The following is a 22429-nucleotide window of genomic DNA, read 5'->3' on the forward strand; positions in this document are numbered from 1 at the left end:
TTATACAAAGACCAATGGCAATCCCATTGTTGGGCATCTATGTTATATCTGACATTTCATTTTTCTCTAGACATTGCTATTGCACTTTTTCATTCAGCTCTAATAGTTATGAAAATTAGAAACTTCACTTAAAAAAAAATCCAACAAATTTCCTGAATTTTAATTCTAAGTATAATCTTTATTGTCATTGTACTTAAATACAATGGAATTGGTACTGTTTATGTTCTGTTTTATATGTGGGATTTATTATTTATTAGCAAAGTTTGCATAGATGAAAGTTAATGCATTTCTTTGTGGTACATGTATGTATATGAATATACTTAACCAATGCACATTGAATGATTAGTGGAATGACTTAAGTTATTACTGTCTTCTTTTTTTTAATCTTGTTTTTAGACTTAAAGACGGACTAGCTTGCACCACAGGAAGCTATTTTAATAGGATTTAGTAGATGACAACCCTAGGAATAATAAACTCTTGGAAGCAACAAAAATTGTTTAATTCCTAAAAGACAGACCTGGTTGAACCACTTTTGGCCAGGGGCAATTGAGGACTTAATATTGTGTATGTAGCAATCTGGGTGATCTAAGAGAAAAGCGTTTAAGGGTAATTGCTCAATTTTCTATCCATGTCAACAGGGAAAATGGGCAGAAGTGACTGAGCTCAGCTCAATAATAGAACTGGATGAGATGGGAGATGCCAGGCTAAAATGGGAATTGAAAAAATGCTATCTGTTAAGAATTTCCACAGAGCAAGGTACTTATTCCAAGCTCAAACTGCTTTATGGGTCTAAATAAAAAAAATTAAGTCTTTTAAAATAATCAATTTGCAAGAGGTGGTATCCTATTCTTTGGAAATATTTTATTTCTTCCCTTTTCTTGATTTGCTAAGAACAAATGAGTATAGTTATAGCTGTGCAATATCATTACTAACTTAATTAAGATGTTCATTCTGATTGCAATTATGTCCTGCTATTCATTAGGACCTTATTTTATTTGTTAAGTTCTTCATTAAGAACATAAGCAGTACCCTGCTGAATCAGACCTTAGGGTCATTTAGTTCAGCAGTCTGTTCTCATAGTGGTCCAACTAACTGCACAAGGAATCTACCAATTTCCAAGCAGAAGGACTTCAGAGGCAAGCATACTTCCATCAAGGCTAAGCATCTCATGAAAGCAAATTCCAAAGCTTAGTTATAGGTTGTATGTATATATAGGTATACCTTTTGTCTGTCTTGATTCTTCCAGTATTCAATTTTTATTACTTGAACTCTGGTTCTAATATTTTGGGAAAAGAAAAACAGCTTCTCCTTTTCCACTTGATCTATACTATGCACAATTTTGTACACTTCAATCATGTCATCCTCATTCACCTCCTTTCTAAATTAAAGATTAGCTAGACTAGCTCTGTTTATGGGAAATACAGCTCGGAAATTAACTATACAATAAAAACATAGGAATTACGCTCTTTTGCATTTGATTGTCTTGAGCAGGTCAACCTAGTATTTCTCTTGAATTGCATAATTTCAGTGTTACTTGTTGCTACAAATGGAACCTAATTGCTGTATAGGTAAACCTTACAATAGTTATTTAGTGACCGTTCAAAGTTACAATGGCACTGAAAAAAATGATGTATGATGATTTTTCACACTTATGACCATTGCAGCATCCTCATGGCTACATGATTTACATTTGGATGCTTGACAACTGACTTAGATTTTTGATGGTTACAGTGTCCCTGAGTCATGTGATCCCCTTTTGCGACCTTTCAACAAGCAAAGTCAGTGTGGAAATCAGATTCACTTAACAACCATGTTACTGATTTAAGAACTGCAATGATTCATTTAGCAAATGTGGTGAGAAAAGTCATAAAATGGGCCAAAACTCACTTAACAAATTTCTCACTTAGCAACATAAATTTTGGGCTCAATTGTGGTTGTAAATTGAGGACTACCTGTACCTGAGGATATGGATAAGTTAAAGGCAAATGCTCTACTCAATCTATATGACAACTGAGTTGAGAGATTTGTCTTTATATATAGTCTGGTATGCATGTATTTTATTTATTATATTTGTTATTTGTAAGAGGACTTTAAACCAGATGCTGCATTGTGGAGGAGTTCATTCAGTCTCTATGCCAGCTATGTTTCTTACTGAAAAATTGGGAAATTGGATGTGGCCTTTTCACTGAGGAGTACTTTACTAATTAATTTGAGATTCACAGCACTTCAGTTGATTCTGCCTTAAACAATTAACATGAAATATTATTATTTTTAGCTACTGTAGTTTTAAACATGAGCATTCAGTGTAAATCAAAGTGCTTGCATTATAACTGAGATGTCTTGGCAAATACTAACCACTAAAACTATGGAATATTTATAATTCTAATAGTCAGAGTAAGGAAAATATGATACAGCTGCTTAAGAAGGACATTGTAGATTGCATAAAATGAAGATTGGAGGGAGAAAGTGTGAGAAGTTTTATATCAAAATATACTTTATTATTTATAGTGTTTCCATCTTTCCTTAAAACATTAACAGGATCCATAATGGGCTCAGAATTAGTATTTTCACTAGATAATTAACAGTTATGCTGAAGCTAAGTTAATCAACTAAAAATAGCAAATGGCAGAAAATCTTTTACTCAAACTTTCTCAAATCCCCCCAAAGTTACCCAGACCTAATCCGCATATAAAGAATATGATCTGCAAACAGAGTTAATTAAATTAGGTCTCCCAGCGGAACTGCATGTTCACAAGAATAAACATCATAGACATACCTACACACACATGTCTCTCAAGTGTCACCCTAGGATCATCACCTAGACACTTCCACATCCAGGACAAACCTCCCTATATAACTGTGTCATTGTACCCCATTTCTCTGCAGCTGCCTTTAAAGGCAAACACTTTGCTTTTAGGAATAAATATTTCTTATTTCCTTATAGCTGTCTTGATCTCATTTTTGTTTATACTTGCACAATCGCAGCTTAAGTTAGAGCCCCAAATTATTCTTCTAACAGAAGGAACAAATTAAAAATGATTATTTTAAGTTTTAATTTAACTTAATATTTTATGTAGGTCTGATTGCTAGAGAATAAAATTATTATAAATGATAGAAAATATTTATAAAAATTACCAATTTCTATGGTAAACTTGATCAGCAGTCAGTATGACAGCAATGAGGCATCTAAAAAGTTTATTTGTGAATTTTTAATGCTTTTAAAAAAAATACATTTTATGACTTTGAAATAAATGGTTAAAACAGTATTCAATAATGTGCATCATTTGTGTAAAGGTGTTGGATTGGTAAGTGCATGTGTTTTGAAATGTTTGATATTTTCATGCCAAAATTATGAAAAACAGTACATTGTCATATTGTAGCTGTGATTGTTGAGTCCTTAAGTGTGGTTGATGGACTAAGTTTATCTAAAAGACCCTTTAAGAAAAGCTCTTGAAATATGATTACAGAACTGAGGTGCCATCATTTGAAAGTGCCTAAGGCAAGTTCCTTTGAAAATTGCAGCTGTAGAGGGACAGCAAGAGAACTGCACAGCCCTTAATTGTAGTGTTTTTCCCTCAGGATTTGCTCCCCCCATCAATTTCTCATCTGATAGCAGCACGAAAGAAAGCAGCAATTGGAGTCCTTGTCTGAATTATGAAAATCTGATTCTGAGTGACTGTGATCAGTCCCAGTGGCTGTCAGCTATAACAGCTTCATGTGCAATGAAGGGGCTTCTGAGAAGTTTCTGGATATGAAAATGTCATGAATTCTACTAATCATATATATGTATAAAATCATACATATTCACAGTCAGAAATTTCACATAAAGAAATCCAGTTTGTCTTATTTTTTTCCACTCAATTATGAAAAGGATTAAATAAAACAGATATATCTGTGCTCTAACAGTATTGAATAAGATATTTATGAGAAGTTCCTTTTTGATCATATATTAAAGTAGTCCTCATTAATGTAACTGTATAGTATAATAATATAGAGTTTCTATTTTCTTTCCCTTCCTACTTAGGGAATATATGACTATACCTCAACACAACTACTGCATAAATAGGCACTAGTATTATTTAATATTATTTAGTTTTGGTAGTTTTAACAGAATCATGATGATAATCACTATTTATTTTAGAAACATTTTAGAGCTTTATAATTATTACTTCTAATATTTATATTTCCTGATGACTTCAGAGTAGCTTTTTCTATAAGACTTACAGTTTTTCCTGTTAATTCACATTCTGAGTTTTGAACATATTCTATCCAATAAAGATTTTTTTTTACTGTGCTTCCTATGCCAGCTCTGTTATTTGCTTTTTACCGTCAGAAGCTTTTCTTAGGTATACTGCATTGAAGAGAAATTTTCCTCAGGTAGGCTACACTGCTTTGCAGCTGCTTTTTTTCTATAAAAGAATGATATGTAGTACAAATTCTATTTGTACTTCTATTAATATTTATCAAAATAAAAACTGATCCAAATTTAGATATTATATTATCTAGTCAGTGATGTAACATTATGAACAAGATGTTTTAACCACATAATAAAATTAATGTAGTTTAAATGAGTATTGTTTTTGGTTTTTAATTAAACGTTTTTGACTTTGGTTGCTGCTGCTTTTTAAAAAAATTTTTGTTGTAAAGGAGAACATTCGAAGTCCCCAGGATAAAACAAGTTCTTAGTAGTTTTTATAACCTCCTAACTAGTAGTTTTCCTTCAATCCAATAATTCCCTTTACCAAGCATTATTCTGTGTTTTATAATTGAGTGGTTGTAGGAAATTTCCTTCTGCAAAATGTATATTATAGAAAAACTAGAATACTGTTCTCTGGTGTTCTTAACGTAGGAATTGTAAGGCTCAGTTCTCCTGCATTACTTACAGCTAGTGTACAATTAAATCTAAAATCTGTTCTGTAGGAAGCAATAATGTGTGGCATCTACAGATGTCATTTTTGTATCATGCCCTGAGGCAACATTGATAGAATTAATAGGAAGACAACTGAATCGCCTTGCTTTTAAAAAAAAACTTTTGCAGTCTGTTAACATTTCAGGGTAGAATCACCACTACTGGCACATGGCCAATCATTAATTCTTTTATGTTTGTTATATTAAGCCAAAGAATATTGTTTGGCTGAAACCATTTTATCTAGCTGGTTTCTCAAATATGAGGTTTTATTATTTTACAGCTATTAAATTGTTTAATGCAGCACAATTTACATACTCAGTTGTTTTTTTCTTTTTCATCATTTTGTAAGTAATTTTATAATTGCATAATTCATTACATGTAGCATTTGCTATTCAGTTCAAACAGTAAATGACCATTTTACATGTATTGTATTTGTAAGCTCAAATATTATACATATAAAATAACTTTCATTTCTGGTAACTGTCTACATATTACTTTGATGTATTTTCCTTTATAGACATGTAAATATATTTCCATGATCTGCAAATATTAATTTGAATTAATACTTAGTTTTAAGAATTTATATATTATTATTATTATATATTATTCCCTCTGTACTTTAAATATATGGTAACATAGTTTATTCAATAGAAACCTTGGAACAAGGTGTATTTTGTCTTCTTACTTTCCTATAAATATTTTTCTATATCAAGTTTCCCTTTAAAAATGATACTCTGTTGAAAAGCAAGAATCCCTTTTATTTGTGTCAGTTTCCTAACTTCCCTGAATTTAAATGCGTCTAGTGCTCTTTCAGTTTTTATCATTTCCATTGTCTGTTAAGTGAAGATAGAGATTGCCATCGGGCCTGGATATCCAGTGATGTTGGTTAAGAATCTGCTAAGTGTTTGTACTGTTAGGAAAATGAATGCTGCTTTTCTGCAGATTATATATTTTAAAATTTTAATAGTTTGGGTTTTTTTATGTTTTAATGGCTTTTGCAGGAGTTTTTTAAAATATTTCTTGTATATCTAAGGCGTCACTATAATTCACATTCTATAATTCTAGGACAGCACCTTAGCCTACACCAAACAAAATGTATCTAACAAAAATACCAACAAAACTCTTTACACAGAACTCTGAATATCTAATTTAAAAAACTAAGCTTCATTCCCTAAAATCTAGCTAACAATTGGGGGGAAGAAGAAGAAGAAGAAAGAAAGGATAGAAAAGAAAAGAAAGGGAGAAAACTCCCAATTTGTTTAATTGATAGGTTCATCAAGCTTCTAAACCAATGAATTGTTTCTAGATAGACTGTTGTGCTCCTTTTGTGACTCTCTGAATAGTCAGACATTCCTTGTGGTAATAAATAGCCATTTCTAAATTGCAAAATGTCCTTATACCAGTATCCAAAGATAAGGAAATATTTTATTTATTGATGCCTCACTTGGAGGTCTGCTTGGTGAAACTCTTCATGCTTCTGTTTCATTTTGTAAGGTAGATCTGGAAGGAATATCAATTGCTTTTCTTCATATTCCAAATGTGCTGCAATTCTAGAGTACTTGCAATATTTTATCTTAATTTGATCTCCAAAAAAAATAGTAACAACAGATTCATGGGACTGTGAGGAACTAGAAGGCACACAATAAGATGCTTCAATTAGTTCAACAGCCTGTCCAGAACTGAAGCAGGTTTTGTTATAGCTTGTACTAATGTTTCTTTGTGCTCTAAGGAAATGATATCAAGCTCTTTAGTTTTTATTGCATCTTGTACAATTAAAACTGCAATTGATTTCTTGGTTTCTTTAAACAATTTCTTTTTCTAGTCTTATCAAGTTTCTCACTATATTGTGAAAGACAAGAAATAATAGTAATAATTTATTAAATGTGTTGGTCCTCTGAGTGACAACTCAAAGTTCTTAGAATCTCAAAACTGCTAACGTACCAAACTATAAATTAGATGGAAAGTTCCCACCTGAATTGGTGTTTCAACCACATTTCCCATTACTGTAATAAAGTTGGTAAATTATTTATTTAGAATAGAATAGAATAACAGAGTTAGAAGGGACCTTGGAGGTCTTCTAGTCCAACCTACTGCTTAGGCAGGATGAGTAAGTAACTCTCACTAGTTAGAAATTGTGGCTGAAACTCCAATTCAGTCTCATACCCCTAGTCTATGACAATTTCTCCAGAAGCTGAAGCTGTGTAGATCTGCACTGTAACAGATGAACAGAGGAAAAACAGCCATTTTCTTGTTTTATGATGTGATCAATTTCCCAAAATAGCAGAAATAGTATGAATTAATTTCTTGCTTAATATATTTCTTCACAAGTTTAATTTATTTTTGAGGAGGAGGGGAGAAAGATAAATTGCACTTTAGCAAATCACATCTTATTTGAAGTCTCTTTCTGCTCCTCTGATGCTACAGTTTCTCCTCTTTGGTATTTCATGTTATCTTCTTTGGATTTGAGTCTTCTTTTCTTCTTTAGATGAAATTTCAGTTTTCACATACACACATATCTAGCTGCAATTCTCACATATGTTTCTGATTTCCTTTTATCAGGTAGGTGGGTGACAGGTGGAAAAAGTATAGAGATCCATGAAGATTTGGATTAATTTGCAAAAAATTATACCCATTGATAATGAGATTTAAGCTAAATGCTTCCTTCAAACTAAGCTCAACTTTTGGAAATTTGATGATTGAAGAATGTATTCGGGAAATGGTTTGCCATTGCTTTCTTTTGTATTTTATTTTTTTTTACTTTTTACTTCAATCTACAATTTTGGGATTTCCTGGCAGTCATTGGTTTCAACCCAGTTTAACTTCCAAGGCTATATAACATTGCTCAGATAAGGCCATTCAGAGTGCAGTTAATTGTAATAGGTATATTTTAGGAAGTCTGATTACTTGAAATGTTATAGTGTCTATGAAGATATATATTGCAGTGAATAGCATAATAGTGATATATTATAATTCTGGATTGACCATGAAGGAAGTTTTAGGTCTCAGAGTTGCCTAAGTCTAGGAGGACAAGGTTCACATATGCTGTACTTCGTGCCAAAGAGTCAGTTTTCAGATATAATTTTTTTAAAAAAATGAAAGGGATAATAGGTTGTTGCTGTACTCTGGTACTCAACGCCTACAGCAAATAATTAAATGATAAATAGAAGAACTATACAGTGTGGAAGAATTTGCAGAAGTTCTACATGGACAATAGCATGCTACAGAATCAGCCTCAAGCATAACCTGCATTTATGCTATATCTATGAAACTTCATAGACACAGAAGCACTGTTAGAATAAAATGAGGGACAACTTTGCCTTCAAATGAATGTCTGTTTTGTAATTGGTCAAACTCACCATGACAACTAGAATGTATTTTCAAAACTTTAACTATATCCAATTAAGGACCTCTGAGCAAAAGGAGTCATGCTAAAAACCTTTTGGGAGTATTGTTTTATGAGCACTGTTCTTGGAATGGGCTATATTAAGGGAGCTTTCCTGTCTTTTTGATAGCTATGCTTGCAAGGAGAACAAAGAAAGAGCACATGTGCTGCACTAATTCATGAGAAGACAGGAATTGCTGTAAGGACAACTTCACTGTCAAACTATCAGTGAATCAAGAAGTTTTTTATATACTTTTTGGGATAAGATTAGTCAACAAAGTAGAAATATTCTGCCAGAATGAGGAAGTTATAGGTTAGGGTTAGGTTAGGGTTATTGAACTGCCAGCAGCCCACTTGGCTTGTAATAATGATTTCTGGAAGTGCTAAGGAGCATCTAGAGCAGTGTTTCTCAACCTTGGCAACTTGAAGATGTCTGGACTTCAACTCCCAGAATTCCCCAGCCAGCATTAGCATTCGCTGACTGGGGAATTCTGGGAGTTGAAGTCCAGACATCTTCAAGTTGCCAAGGTTGAGAAACACTGATCTAGAGGGTTTCTATACCCCTTCAGGATATTTTAAGGAAAAATGTTTAAAAATAAATTTACACTTTTGAAATAGGATAGCAGGATTTGAAGGGTAGTGTGCTTAAATTTGTTGACATAAAAAAATAGTTCAGATTGACCACACTGTGCACGTTGATTATTTTATCAATCCAAATAATCCCAAATTACTTGTTGCTGGAGTAGCTAAATGAAAAATGTCTGTACAGAGAAGATGGGTTTGAGAGGTTGGGAAAAGGCAAAAAGACGAAAATAAGGTAACTGTCAAATACAACTTATGCCAAGTCAGTCCTGTTTGGGCTGCTCCAAGGGGAGAGGGGCTCTTTTTCTTTCGCTCTTCAAGTTTAAAAATTTCACTGTTGATTTTGTAGTAAGTTCAGTAGTAAGCAAGCAAAGGAGATGAGAGAAAGGCAATTGGGGTGCTGAGAATGAGTTGATATTTCATGAATAAAACCAGGGTTAATATAAATCATAGTTTCATGTTATATATTGACATGACTACTCTCTGTCTTTAGGGAGTGTTGCAGTATAGTTCCAGCTTTCTGAAGATTTGTTCTAAATTTTCTAAAGTTTTGGCTTTGTTTTTACTGAAAAGATTTGAAGCACACTTCCCAGATACTAAAAAAATGGTTATTAGGCTGATCTCAGAAAATTTAACTATAACTCTCAGTTTTTATATTATGGCAGCTAGTACACAGTTGCTATGGAACATATGTTTCCATAATATCTTCCTTAATATCCTTACAAAACTGAATGAGCAGCCTTATTTGTGTCTGCCTTCACTCCTGGTTCCTTTCAGTTTATGAAGGCTATAGCCTGTTGCTTTCTGCTTTATTTTTCTTATATCTACGGTATTTAGAAGAAAAATAATTATCAGATTGAAATTTTCTAATTAAAACCATTTTCTAGTATTTGGTTACTGTAGTCTTTGATGTCTCTCTGACAGGACCATGAAATGCATGGGGTGTCTTTAGGGACAGAATTTGCTGAACATGGTGCTTTGTAAATGCGGGAACACAGTGTCGCAGCAGCTCATGAATATGAAACGCCCATGATGCTACCTCAGTGGACTTGAGAACACAGATGAATCCTGTCATGTGCTAAATGAGACCAATTTCTTTCATTTAACTTCATCTTCAATCAGACCCTCTTCCATTTGCCTGTTTAAAATTCCCTAAACGTGATGCAGAAGGTAACAGTGCTTAGTAAAAAAAAAAAAAAAAGTTTTGCAGTTGTAAGGAAATTAGAATTGCATGTGGTTGAAGTTCCATGCCTTAAAAATCAACTTCTTTTATATAAATTAGATAAAGAAAGTTTTGTTTTAAAGATTCTCATTGCACAAAATGGGCCAGTTAACTTTTCAAATCTCTTTATTTTATGTCTTTTAATTTTCTAGTTTTGTACATCAAGATAAACATAGCACTGTACATAAATATTATCATTTACATTCTTGCATTCTGTATCTTCTGTAGTTATAATAAAAACTAGATTACTACTAGGAGACTTTTTCATTCTAACTTGGCTACTAAAAACAGCAAGTCAACAAATTAGGATCAGAGCCTATCTCATAAATTATTTGAGGCAGGCTTTGATTATTGGGAAAATTTAGTTTCTGTCTTCTCATAGATTAACATCATTGTGAATGTTATGTGGGAGTACAGCTGCTTAGGAATTAATTTTAACAATGAGCATATGAGCAAAACTATGTATAAATAAATATACTCAGTTCATATGTCAGCATATGACATGATAATTTGATTATTAATCTAATAGGGTGTTGGATGTGTCCTGTCATCCTAAAATATGACTGGGATCTCTATAGCTTTGTAGATGTTACAGTTATTAGTCCATTGGCTTTACTTGTTAAGACTGGTGGAGTTTAGTGTTTTTGGAGTCATACTGTATCCTTCCATTCCCAACATAAGATTATATGCCATGAAACAAGCTTCGGGCCAAGAGAGTAGTCATTCCCAGTAAAGTAAGATAAATCATAATGATCTTTTGCCAAGGAACTCTAGTCCCTCTTTTGCAGTCTTATTTCTGTACTCAATAAGTGTCACCCAGTTTATTTAGAAGGGTTTGAACTCATCGTTGGAAAATCTAGACACTTGTTGCTTCAGAGAAACTCAACAAAGTACCATTTTCCTTATTTTAATTATTGTTCAATATATTTTAATCAGCCTAACAATAGAAATTCTCTAGACAGTTCTGGAATACTTAATCTGAGATGCATATATTTGAGTTGCAGTTCGTAGACTTCTCTATTCCTTTGTCTAGAGTCATTTATCTAAGCTATTTATTTGTTTGAATGCAAAGGTTTCAGAAGTAAATGCTGTTGATATTACTGAGAACTAAATAAAGATATGAAAGTTAACATTTTGCCTTAGATCAGCATTTCCTATAATTTGCATCTTGTACTGATTACGTTCTCTGCATGCAGCAGTCTGAACTGTGTAGTTAATCTGTAATGAGTTAATTTGTGGAAGAACTTCCAAAGAATTGGAAAAAGCCATTCCAATCAAGTTTTTTCTTTTACTCAGTACAGAGATTATACTTGAACACATCAAATAAAGTGAAACACATGTTTTCTTGGTAATTGATTTTATTTCTGAACTGAAGTTATCATTAGAAAATATTTCTTCTGCCATCATTTGGAATCTGCCTGCCTTATTGGAAGGTAGGTTAAAGTGGATCTTGCATAATGAAGAATAAAGTTAAACTGTAGCTTTCCATGTAAATTTTGCATCTGTTTATGCTAAATTTAATTCTATTGTTTTTAGCCCATTTCTTCATTAGTAATATATAGAATTTTGTTTCTGACTAGATTAACTGTCCTACCAATTTTGTATCATCTGCAATTTGGAAAAGAATTCCTTTTTCCATATCATTTGTTTAAAAAATAGAAAGTGCCGAGGACTAAATCCTATGACCTAATTTGAATACTTTCTCCAATTTGATGGTGAACATGTTTAAGCATTATTTGAATATATGATTTGAGCCAGCTATGCATTCTCTTGATTGTCATGCTGTTCAGCTCACACTTATTTGTTTGTTTGTTTGTTTGTTGAATTTATATTGCTGCCTATTCACACATGGCGACTCATATAAAAAAATCAAACTAATAAAAGAAGTCATATAATAAATTAATATACTAAAATCACCCCCACCCCAGCGACAGCACCTCACACAAGCCATTAATTGGGCTCCATCTCGCTCTGGATTCCCCAGGCCCTCTGGCAGAACCAGGTCTTTAGCACCTTCCGGAAGAGTGCTAGAGTGGGGGCCATTCTAATTTCTGTGGGGATGATGCTCCAGAGAGAGGGGACCACCATGGAGAAGTTCCATGTATCTCCCTAGGGGATGAATCCTGCAACATTCCCTGCCTCCTCTGATCGGATAGATGTAAACGGCAAGAGATGGTCCCTCAGATAACCTGGTCCTAATTAATCCTAATTAGAATGCCATACGGTACTTTGTCAGATGCTATCCTGAAACCATATATAACATCTACACCTTTTTTTTTTTACAGAAACTAGTAATTCAAAAAATGAAATCATGCAAGTTGGCAAGATCTTGTTTCCAAGGTGCTTATAGATCAATTGCTAAAATGTTCTCTGGTATTGATGTCAAATTAAGTGGATGGGAGCCCCCCTGGAGCCTTTTTAGATAGGCATATCTTACCTATTTCAGGCATTGGGTCTTCCACCGGTTCTCCACCTGTCAGTTAGATTATATGCAGCCATGTTGGTTTGTTCCTCCTGCTTCTATTTTTTGTCCATTTGCAAGATTTTAAAAACATTTGAAGCCATTTTGAATTCCTTTTCTCATTAGATTTTCTGGCGATGGAATTTAGAATTATTATTGCTCAGGATTCATTTGATGTCCATGTTGCAAGTTTGTCACTTTATTTTGATTTACCTTAAAATTAAGGACTCGGCATTATACCATCATTTTCTGACAGAAATTCTTCCATGGTTGGTAAAATTTGCCTTTCAGCAGATATCAGGGTAAAGTTCCCCTATCATTACTAAGAAAATTGCATTACATTTATTGCATTAATTTTAGGACTAATCATAGTGTATATTTCAATATTTTTTTTACTAAAGAATATGGTTGACTTCAAAAAATTGTAAAAGTCTCCAAAAACTAATATTGAATTATTAAACCATGTGTGATAGGTAAACATGGTCTTTTTTTTTTCTTGATTTTTTTTTTCATGTTTTGTGAGTCTTGGTTTGTTGTAAAGCACTCATTCCACTAGTTCAGAATAACCATTCCTCTTTTAGAATAAGCAGAATTTGATAAATTCCATTCAACCTTGACCAACCAGCAGTCTTACTCCTATGGTGAAACAGTTGGATAGCCATCACTATATTCAGTGCTCACAGCAGGCCTTGCAACATTAAATGAGTTGTATGAATTGACCTCAATTCATTACTTAAATTAGAAGTTGCCCTGTCTGCCCTGCCCTGTCTTGTCTGTTTGCTTTAATAGCTGTTGACTTTATTAGTTTTAATTTCTGGCTCTTATCATGTGCAGGCATTGCTGCTCTGATCCAGCATTTTTGGACACCCAGAGCATCTTAAAGCCATTTAAAAACCAAGCTTCTCTATGAAAGAATTGGATCTTAAACACAATGTATATGACCTAGTCAAGACCTGGATACAGGTAATCCACAATGGGCAACTGTAATTGAACCTGCCCATTGTGGTTGTAAATTGTGATGGTCATAAAGCAGGTCATGTGACCAACTGATTTTATCTTTTTTGCTATGGTTGAGAAGAAACACTACAGCTGTAAAATGAATGTCACGGTCATTCAGTGCATCCATTTTTGCTCTGAGGCATTTTGCCTAAAACCAGAAGTAAACACTGGCTTTCAGCAAAAACATGATAATTCAAAGGCACCTCACAGGACTCTGGAAATTGCCATAAATGTGGGCCAGTTGGTGATGGCCTGAAATGTGATCATATGATCAGGGGAGAGCAACCATCAGAATGGGATCCTAAGCACCTTGTCAGGGGACCATTGTAACTTTGAATGGTCACTAAGTCACTGATTTGTAAGTCAAGGACTACCTGTATTGGATAGGTGATTCCTAATGATTTAGCTGTTGTCCATTTCTGTCAACTGATATTTTTATTCAGCTAAGAATAGAGAACTTTCATCTAACTGAGTGGTAGTCAACCTGGTCCCTACCGCCCACTAGTGGGCATTCCAGCTTTTGTGGTGGGCGGTAGGGGTTTGCTGTAACTCTGCTTTGTAAATTTTAAACTTTATAAATCACCATTACTGTGGAACCGGTGGGCGGTTAGAAAATTTTACTACTAACAGAGATACAAAAGTGGGCAGTAGGTATAAAAAGGTTGACTACCCTTGATCTAACTAATGGCCACATATAGTTTTGAAAGGTGCAGGAGACTATACTTCATAGTGGCTGTAGTAATATAAAATAGAAAGTTAAATATAAATAATACACTCAAACCCAGCTATAAGGTAATGCACAGACCTAATTCAAAAACTCTACTCATGTTCAAACATACATATATTGATAGAATCATACTATATTAATCATTTTCTTTTAATAATTTACTTACTATCCTCTGACACACCCACCGACCCACACCATTAAGTTGTAAAAAGTAAAATATAATATATCACACCACAGGAAGGTGATCCTGAAGTTAAGAGTCTTTTCTCAAAAAGAAAATATAAGAGAGAAAAAATATTTTATCATAACTAGTTTACCCATCCTGCCTTCCATGTAAAACTGTCCTGGAGATTTTCTTCCTCATAAAAATGTATATAGTACATGTGTTGTACTTGTGTGTACAAGTGTTTATATCTATTTATGCTTATTAGAAGCCATATTCCAAAAAAAGCAGGGCTATAACAAAAATGAATAAATATAAATTGTATTAATAACTATTGATTAAAATTCATTGTCTATAAAATAAGGTTCTCCAATTATATCCAATAAAATCAGCAGGCAAGCTGCAATTAATCTTCAAAGACATGTATACTTTCCTTCCTCGCACTTGTTTGTTTTTAAATAGCAATATCTATTCTTAGTTATTGTAAGATAATCTCCTCCTCCCATTCAAGGAAAAAACTGGCAAAATATGGTACTTTATTCTCCATTTATAATTCATTCCAAGCCCAGTAGAGGGAGCTAAATCAGCACCTAGGAGTGGATATCCAGATGTTCTTAGATCTGAAAATAGTTTTAAAAGGGGGGAGATTGAAAGGAGCAAGCCAGATAAAGAAAGCAAAGGAACAATATTGATGATCAAGGCTGAGAAACAGCAAACTGAGAATAAGCTAAAATGGGTTTAGTTTTAGATGGAAATGCAAAAAGGAGACAGAAAGAAATAGACTGATGTTGCAAAATAGAGGAGAAGAGCAGTAATTCTGATCAGTCCTCATGGAAGACCTATTAAAAGACAGTCCAGAAAAATAAAACAGCAGTTGTCTCATATATCAAAACTCAAACCATATGTTACTAATAACTTAAAACTCATATTGAACAACTGCACTGCACTTCTCAGGGTTGGGTGGGTAGGCCCAAACTTGCATACATTCAACCATCCTACATGAAGTAGATTCTCCCAGATAGTTTGAAGAAACATAAAAATAATGGTAACATGGGAATTAGAGCTTGCAACAAAATAGATGTCTATTACTGGCACCATCTTTTTGTACCATTTTTTGTACCAACAGCACCATTACAAGTCCCACCAGGGTTCATACTATCTGAGAACTTCTTAACAAACAGAAGGTCTCAAACAATTTTAACACATTAAAATTATTATTTGATATGTACTTGTAATCTGTATCTGCATAACAATCCTGTTTTCCCTCACTTTTCTCCCCATCTCAATTTAAAATCTACTTCATTTTAGCCATTCTGTGCTATCTGGTACAATGATCTGGTATAGTTCATGAAAGCTTGTGCCTTTTAATGAAACATGTTACTCAGAAAATGTATCTCTCTTGATACTATGCTGACATATCAAATTTCTTCTGTTGCTGAATGTTATTAGGAAATTACAAGGAACAGAAAGGCAGGATAGCAGTGACAGAGAAAGAAAGTGATGTGGTGACGGGAAGTATAGCAGAGTGCAGTTGAAGATACAGAGGAAAGTGGGAGTAGAAGGCAAGGGAAGGCTGTGGAAAGGCAGGGAATCATTGTAGAATACACTCCCAACCTGTTGGTCTACATGTGGTTGGAGGCTGCAATTATTGTATTTGTGAGCAAAATGCAGTCTTGCAGAAATCCAATTCTGTTACTGTGCATACTTTATCACTATGGCATAGATTTGCTAAAGAAGGAATTTCAGCAGCCCCATTTCTTTTATATTCATTTAGCCTATGAGCTAAAAACCACTCTGCTTTAGGCAGCAAGTCCTTGGATAGTTGAGGAGCTGGAAGGCATAACTCTGCGGAGACTGTCCAAGCTGTCACTGTCTCTTGTTTTGGTTTGGCTCTGTTTGCAGCCTCTCTTTCATTCAGCTCCTTCACCAGGCATCCAATTAGAGAGAATTCCCACTGTGTGGGTTGCTCCAAACACTACCCTTGTCAAAAGTCCACGCTAACCCTTGCCCCACTGCAGATGGACCAGTCCTGCTTCCATCAAGGTCAGAGGAATCCGCAGAGGAGGAGGAGAGGTGGCTGGTGCATTTGGAACTGTGAGTGGGGAGATTGAAAAAGACCTGGACATGGGCACTAGACTTCATAGGACGGGCACTTTTCAGAAAAGGCAGCGCTTAAACAACCAAATGGCTTGATGCAAAAGCAGTTACAGGCCAAATCTGAAATGGGCTTTACAATCCTAAGATGCCATCCTTGGTTAAGATAGTGTGTAAAATATTTATTCATTATTTATTAATCACACTGATACTCTGCCCACAAAGCAATCAATTCTAAGCAATGTACAAACTGAAAATATTTTTTAAAATTAACAAACAAAACTTCAGCTGAGCCTGCTAGTTCCCCAGCCATCTAACTTATCTGGGACACTATAATAAATTTCAGAATGGGATCAAAACAACTCAGAGAACAATCTTGCCCAATGCTTAAGCATGAGGACTTTAGTACCAAACTATTCAAGAGCTAGCTTATTGAAAAAAGGCGTATTGTGATTGAGGAAGAATTAATTGTACTAGAAGGTAAATTGAGGCTGTATTTCTATGAATACACATGTTCATGTACTTGTACAAGGTGAATAAAGATTATTCTTCCATTCAAACATCCAACTATTTTTCTTTTGCTTTTATCTGTTGGAATATTTATTTATTTAACTTTTTTATCCTATCTATATTATTTTTATAAATAACTCAAGGCAACAAACATATATAATACTCCTTCCTCCTATTTCCCCAACAATGTCAACCCTGTGAGGTGGATTGAGCTGAGAGAGAGAGTGACTGGCTCAAGTTTACTCAGCTGACTTTCGTGCCTAAGGCAGGACTATTGTTAGGACAGGGACAGAGACTGTGTGTCCTTAAAGATATTGATAACTTATGTCCTAATGTCAACAGGTATCATGGCTACGATGAAAGATATTTGGAATCGTAGTACAGCAATAAAGTCTCTGCAGATTTCATATACCAGTATTAAGTTATTTTTTTGTCTACAAATATATTTAAACTATTTGTCCATCTGATCCAGAATAGTCTGTTCCAGTTGATAGAACCTCTTCCAAGCAGAGGCTTTTCCCATCACCTGATGTTTTTCATTTGAAATGCCAAGGATTGAACAAGGGGCCTTCAGATTGCAAAGCCTATGCTCTACCAAAAAACTATGGTCCCTCTCCCAAAATAAACTTTGCAATTCTGTAGTAATTCTTTCTTACTCATCTTTTATCTCTTGCAGATATACCAGTGATCCCTGACTTGGAGGAAGTACAAGAGGAGGACTTCGCCATGCAAGTGGCAGCCCCCCCTAGGTATAGTAACCCCAGAATTAGTTCTATTAAGTTGTCCTACTTGGATCAACTTCTGCCCCACATGGCTGATTTTTGTACCATATGTTATAATAAGGGCAAATGAGCCCTTCTTACGAAGGGAAGAAGTAGCTGCTGTAGCTACTGAGTAAAGCTAATTAGAGACTTTTTAAAATTGGAACCAGCTCCATATTTTAGACTTCCTAGTGAAGGATGGAGAGTGCTAATTTCATTTCTGCTCTAACCCCAATCACAGTGTTCAGGTGAATAGAGTGCTGACCTACCATGACTTGGACAATGATCTCATGAAGTACGCTGCATTCCAAACCCTGGTGAGTGCAGTCAGATGGAAACTGAGATTTATTTATATTTCTTCCAGGAAGAATGGAGCATCAAGACTTTTCTGTTGATACAGTACTGCATAAAATTGACATTTATTACATTCTAGAGGTCCTTTTTTATTCTAATGTAATATATGTATATTTTAACTATTGCTTTGATAGATCCTTGGTCTTGGAAGCCTAAAAAAATATCTAGTGAGTTTATTTTCTTATTGTCTATGTAACATTTTTGATGTTCTTTTAATCATCTTTGGACATTCCGTAATCATATAATTCATTTGACGGAATGTCTTTCAAGACTTATTTAATTGGGAGGCAAGACTAGACACTGAGTTTTGGAATTTTAATTCTCCAAATGTATGTATGTTGTTATTGCTTTTGAAAGAATTTTCTAGGTGAGATGTTAGTGCATTTGGTCTGCTTTGCTCCCTTGCTGGACATAATGTGTGTTTTCAGAGAAGGAATGGGGCTGTCTTGCTATAATAGATAAAATGCAGATGTTGCTACTACTTGTTCTTCGAGCAAATATGATTTTAATTTGTTTTCATAGGATGGAGAGATTGATCTCAAATTGCTCAGTAAAGTCTTAGCACCAGAACAAGAAGTACGAGAGGTGAGTTTGGTTCTCAATATTTTTGCTAGGCCTGCTCTTAAAGTTAGCATCGATTTAAAAATGTTTGTTTCACTCCACTGTTTCAGTACCCAGTTTCCTTAGGAATTTGTCTTATTGGAATCATAGTATGGACAACATTTTAATGCTTCTCTGGTTTTTTTTGTTTGTTGGGGGTGGGGATCATCATACCAAGCAAGCAAGTAGTACTTGCATAAGCCTGAAGTCCAAACAGAGATGAGATTGATCATCTATGCAAAGAATGATAAAATATTCTCACGACAAATTCCCAACTGTTTCAATGCTCCTTCCCCAAGTAATTTGATGAAGGGGGTGGTTAGATTTTTTTGTGCAAATGCAATGGAATGAAATAAGTGATCCCTTTTCACTGCGCCCAGTTCCATGAAGTAGGATTACAACTGTGCCTGAAAGAGCCCCAATCTATGTTTGGTCAGATTCATCGCAGACATTCCTCCATTCATATTGCATCACTATAGTAATACATTGCTTCCTTGCTCTCAGCTTCCTGGTGCCACCTAAGTGCTGCTAGATGGAAAAGGATACAGTGATGGTTTCAAATGATGTTCAACAAATTAGTCAGGGATTCAGTAGGACTCCTGATTGGCAAACATGTTCAGAAAACTATTAATTTGTTTTCTGAATTGGATGCCAATCTAAGACACACCAGGGAGTGATTTTTGTGACATTGGAAAGCTTACTTTCATATCTCTATCAGTTGAACTGGAGAACAACTTCAGTGTGTGTAGGACTGGGGATGAGGTGATGTAACATTGATGTTAGACTTTTAAGGTAGACCAGACTAGGGAACCAAAGACATGCAGAACCAAAGTCATGCAGGCTAATACTACTTTTATTATAAAAGCATTATAAACAGAATCTTGCAAGTCTGAATGTGTTACCTCTCTTTAAGGAGGGTCTTATCTAAGGTGTTTTCTCAGATTATAGTTCTGACTCTGACTCATATTTCTTTAATTGACCAGTAGGTGCTCTTCCCCTGTTCTTCAAGGTTATTCCTTCTGCCTATTACAGGGCTTGAAATCCATCAAGATAAGACACACAGTATATCACATTGATGCACCAGCAATCATCACAATTATCTCAGAAAGGCAGATGATTATGCAATGGGGTGACAGTATTTAAACAGTATTGTTCCATTATTGTGGCCATCTACAGACTAAAGCAAATATTCAAAATTAGAACACTGTTGGTTGGAGCTTCTGGCCAATGAGATGAATTCTCATAGACCATAGTCACCACTTCTGCACCTTCTGGCCCTGGCCTGCTACATCACACAGTATCCCAGAGGATAGAATTGAGAGAGATTAACTTTCTTCTCTTGTCTTAAAATATATACCATGTTAAATACTTTATTCAGAATTAAATTCTGGTTAATACAAGTTTTACCAGCAACTGATGTAGCATTAAAAAGCAGAATCTTAAGGGTGAAGGGTCCACCTTGATTGTCTCCTGGATTTCTTTGATTAGACTACACAACCTGGAAGAGAGAGGTCACCAGTCTATCCATCCTTCCATATACCAACAAAGTTCCAACAAAACTTTGTTCTTTCGCCACTTCTTTAAACATAATGTCAGTGACTGTTACTAAGATACAGCAAAAATAAATTATTCTTCCTCTGTTACATTCCAAACATTCATGAGGACAAGAAGCCTGGGCCACCAAAGGGATTCTCAGAAGTCAACCTCTTTAGGTCACCTTTCAGTGGTAAACCCACTAAGGCAGAATTCCTTTTAACCCATGGAGTGGGATGATGAAATCTCTGCAGACAAACCCAGCTGAGAAATTCTTCTGATCTTCTCCTGACAAGTGATCCCACTACCCGTATTAGCACTTAGGGATTGGGTCCTTGCTGTAATGTATTTTTCCCCATTTGAACTGTGTCATAGTATTTAGAAATATGTTGCCCCATTGGTTCATTTTTTACATTTGTTATTGTTCTTTGACAGGATGATGTCATCTGGGACTGGAACCATCTATACACAGAGGTTGCCTCTGAACTTCTAAGCGAATGGGACTCTGGGCAATCAGAAAAAGAAGAGAACCTTATGAACAAGAATGTTTAAATTTTGATAGATTGCATAAAAGCACAGTTGTAGAGACATTCCTTTTTTAGTATGATTTTTATTTGGGAAATTATTTTTGCCTACACAATATAACAATAGCTATTTCAGAAATGTATCTAACAAAATTCAAAAGGAGTTTTGTATTGATATTCAAGTTAATTGGTTATATTTTTTTAATTTACTGGGCAATAATTTTCAATTCTCTTCAGTAGGTAATATTTTTCCAAGTACTTACATGCCTATTTTAAGATATATTTTTTCTTAGATACATGTATGCCTCATTGTAAAATGTTATGCTTTATCCTCAGAGCTATTATAGTTGAACAAGTCTGGAATATTAAATTGATTTATTACCTTTCCTCATTTAAGTGGTGACTCTAACATATATTCAAATTTGTTTAAATGTACATGAATAATACATTTGTAAAGAAGAGGCTACACAAACAAAAAGCAACACAAGTGCACCATACATCACATGAGCGTTTTGAATTTGGAAGTGAACTGGGAATACCAGTTTCCTGTTCTAAAATATGCTGGGGGTTGACTGCTTTCCCAAGATCATAATTTGTGAATTTATCTATGCTTATCACCAAGGATAATAGTATGCTTAGCAGTGTAGTGGGCAGTGAAATGGAACCATCAACATTAACCACAACTAAACCCATTTTGAGAATAAACACTATATTGGAGGTATAAAAGATGGGAAAATTAAGAACTTTTTTCATTTGGAATTGGACTAGTCTAACTTCCCTCCCAAACTGAAACAGAATATTAGAAACTACTGAGCAACAATAGAAGGGAAAGCAGCAGGGATGAGCATATCTTTTCAAAGAGATTTGTCTGAATGTGCAAAAGCATCTAAGAAGCCCCTTGTTTCAAATTGCCAAGTTGTGGCTGTTTTCCAGGTTTTCCTGGTTTGTTTAGAATAGGACTGGGCAATTAATTTTCCCAAGAAACTGAGTGTCGTGCAGGATAGAACCAATAACTGCAAAGGCACGCATGCACACACACAAATGTAAATTCGGGGAGAGGGGGGTTAATAGCAGTAACTTTCTAATATAAAGCAATAAAGCTTACATAACAGAGTTGGAAGGGACTTTGGAAGTCGTCTTCTCTAGCCCTCTGCTCAAAAAAGAAGACCAGGGGTGTACCATATACCAGGGGTTCTCAACCCTGGGTCGCAGCTTGCTTGGAACCTGTGCGCATGCAGCTCCATTTGTGTGAGTGGCAGGTGCTTGCGATTGCACTCAAAGCTCCCATTTGCAAGAGTGACAGGAACTTGCTCTTGGAGCTCCATTTGCACGAGCAGCAGGCACTCACACTTGCAGCTCCATTTGCAGAATTCCTCTCAGAAATATTCATATATCTCTTGCATACATGAAATGTCTGCATAGAATCATCACCACCATCAGTATACTGTCTGTGAATTGGGAACCGATATGGGAATTACTACTTAACTTGTTGTTAAGGTGCTCTTCAAAAGCTTTGTCTTTTTTTCTCCAAGTATCTCTTGGCAAACAGTTAGATGTAGATGTAGATGTAGATAAATTTATTTATAGGCCGCCCTTTTCCCTGAGGGG

The 22429-nt window shown here is 34.9% G+C and overlaps 1 protein-coding gene across 2 annotated transcripts in view; it reads left to right on the top strand.

Annotated features, from left to right (window-relative positions):
- IFT43 (intraflagellar transport 43) overlaps positions 1–21212 on the top strand; it is a 61726-nt gene extending 40514 nt beyond the window's left edge. For both annotated transcript variants that reach the window (XM_014061554.2, XM_014061555.2), the window contains exons 6-9: positions 17726–17798; positions 18052–18127; positions 18687–18749; positions 20733–21212. In XM_014061554.2, coding sequence (XP_013917029.1) covers positions 17726–17798; positions 18052–18127; positions 18687–18749; positions 20733–20849 — 329 coding nt within the window. In that variant the 3' untranslated portion in view covers positions 20850–21212. The remainder of the gene's footprint in view (positions 1–17725; positions 17799–18051; positions 18128–18686; positions 18750–20732) is intronic.
- Positions 21213–22429: the final 1217 nt, after the last annotated feature.

Source organism: Thamnophis sirtalis, unplaced genomic scaffold (assembly GCF_051295495.1).
Source record: "Thamnophis sirtalis isolate CommonGarterSnake01/CBP01778 unplaced genomic scaffold, rThaSir2_p1.2 scaffold_1, whole genome shotgun sequence".
NCBI classification, from domain to species: Eukaryota; Metazoa; Chordata; class Lepidosauria; order Squamata; family Natricidae; genus Thamnophis; species Thamnophis sirtalis.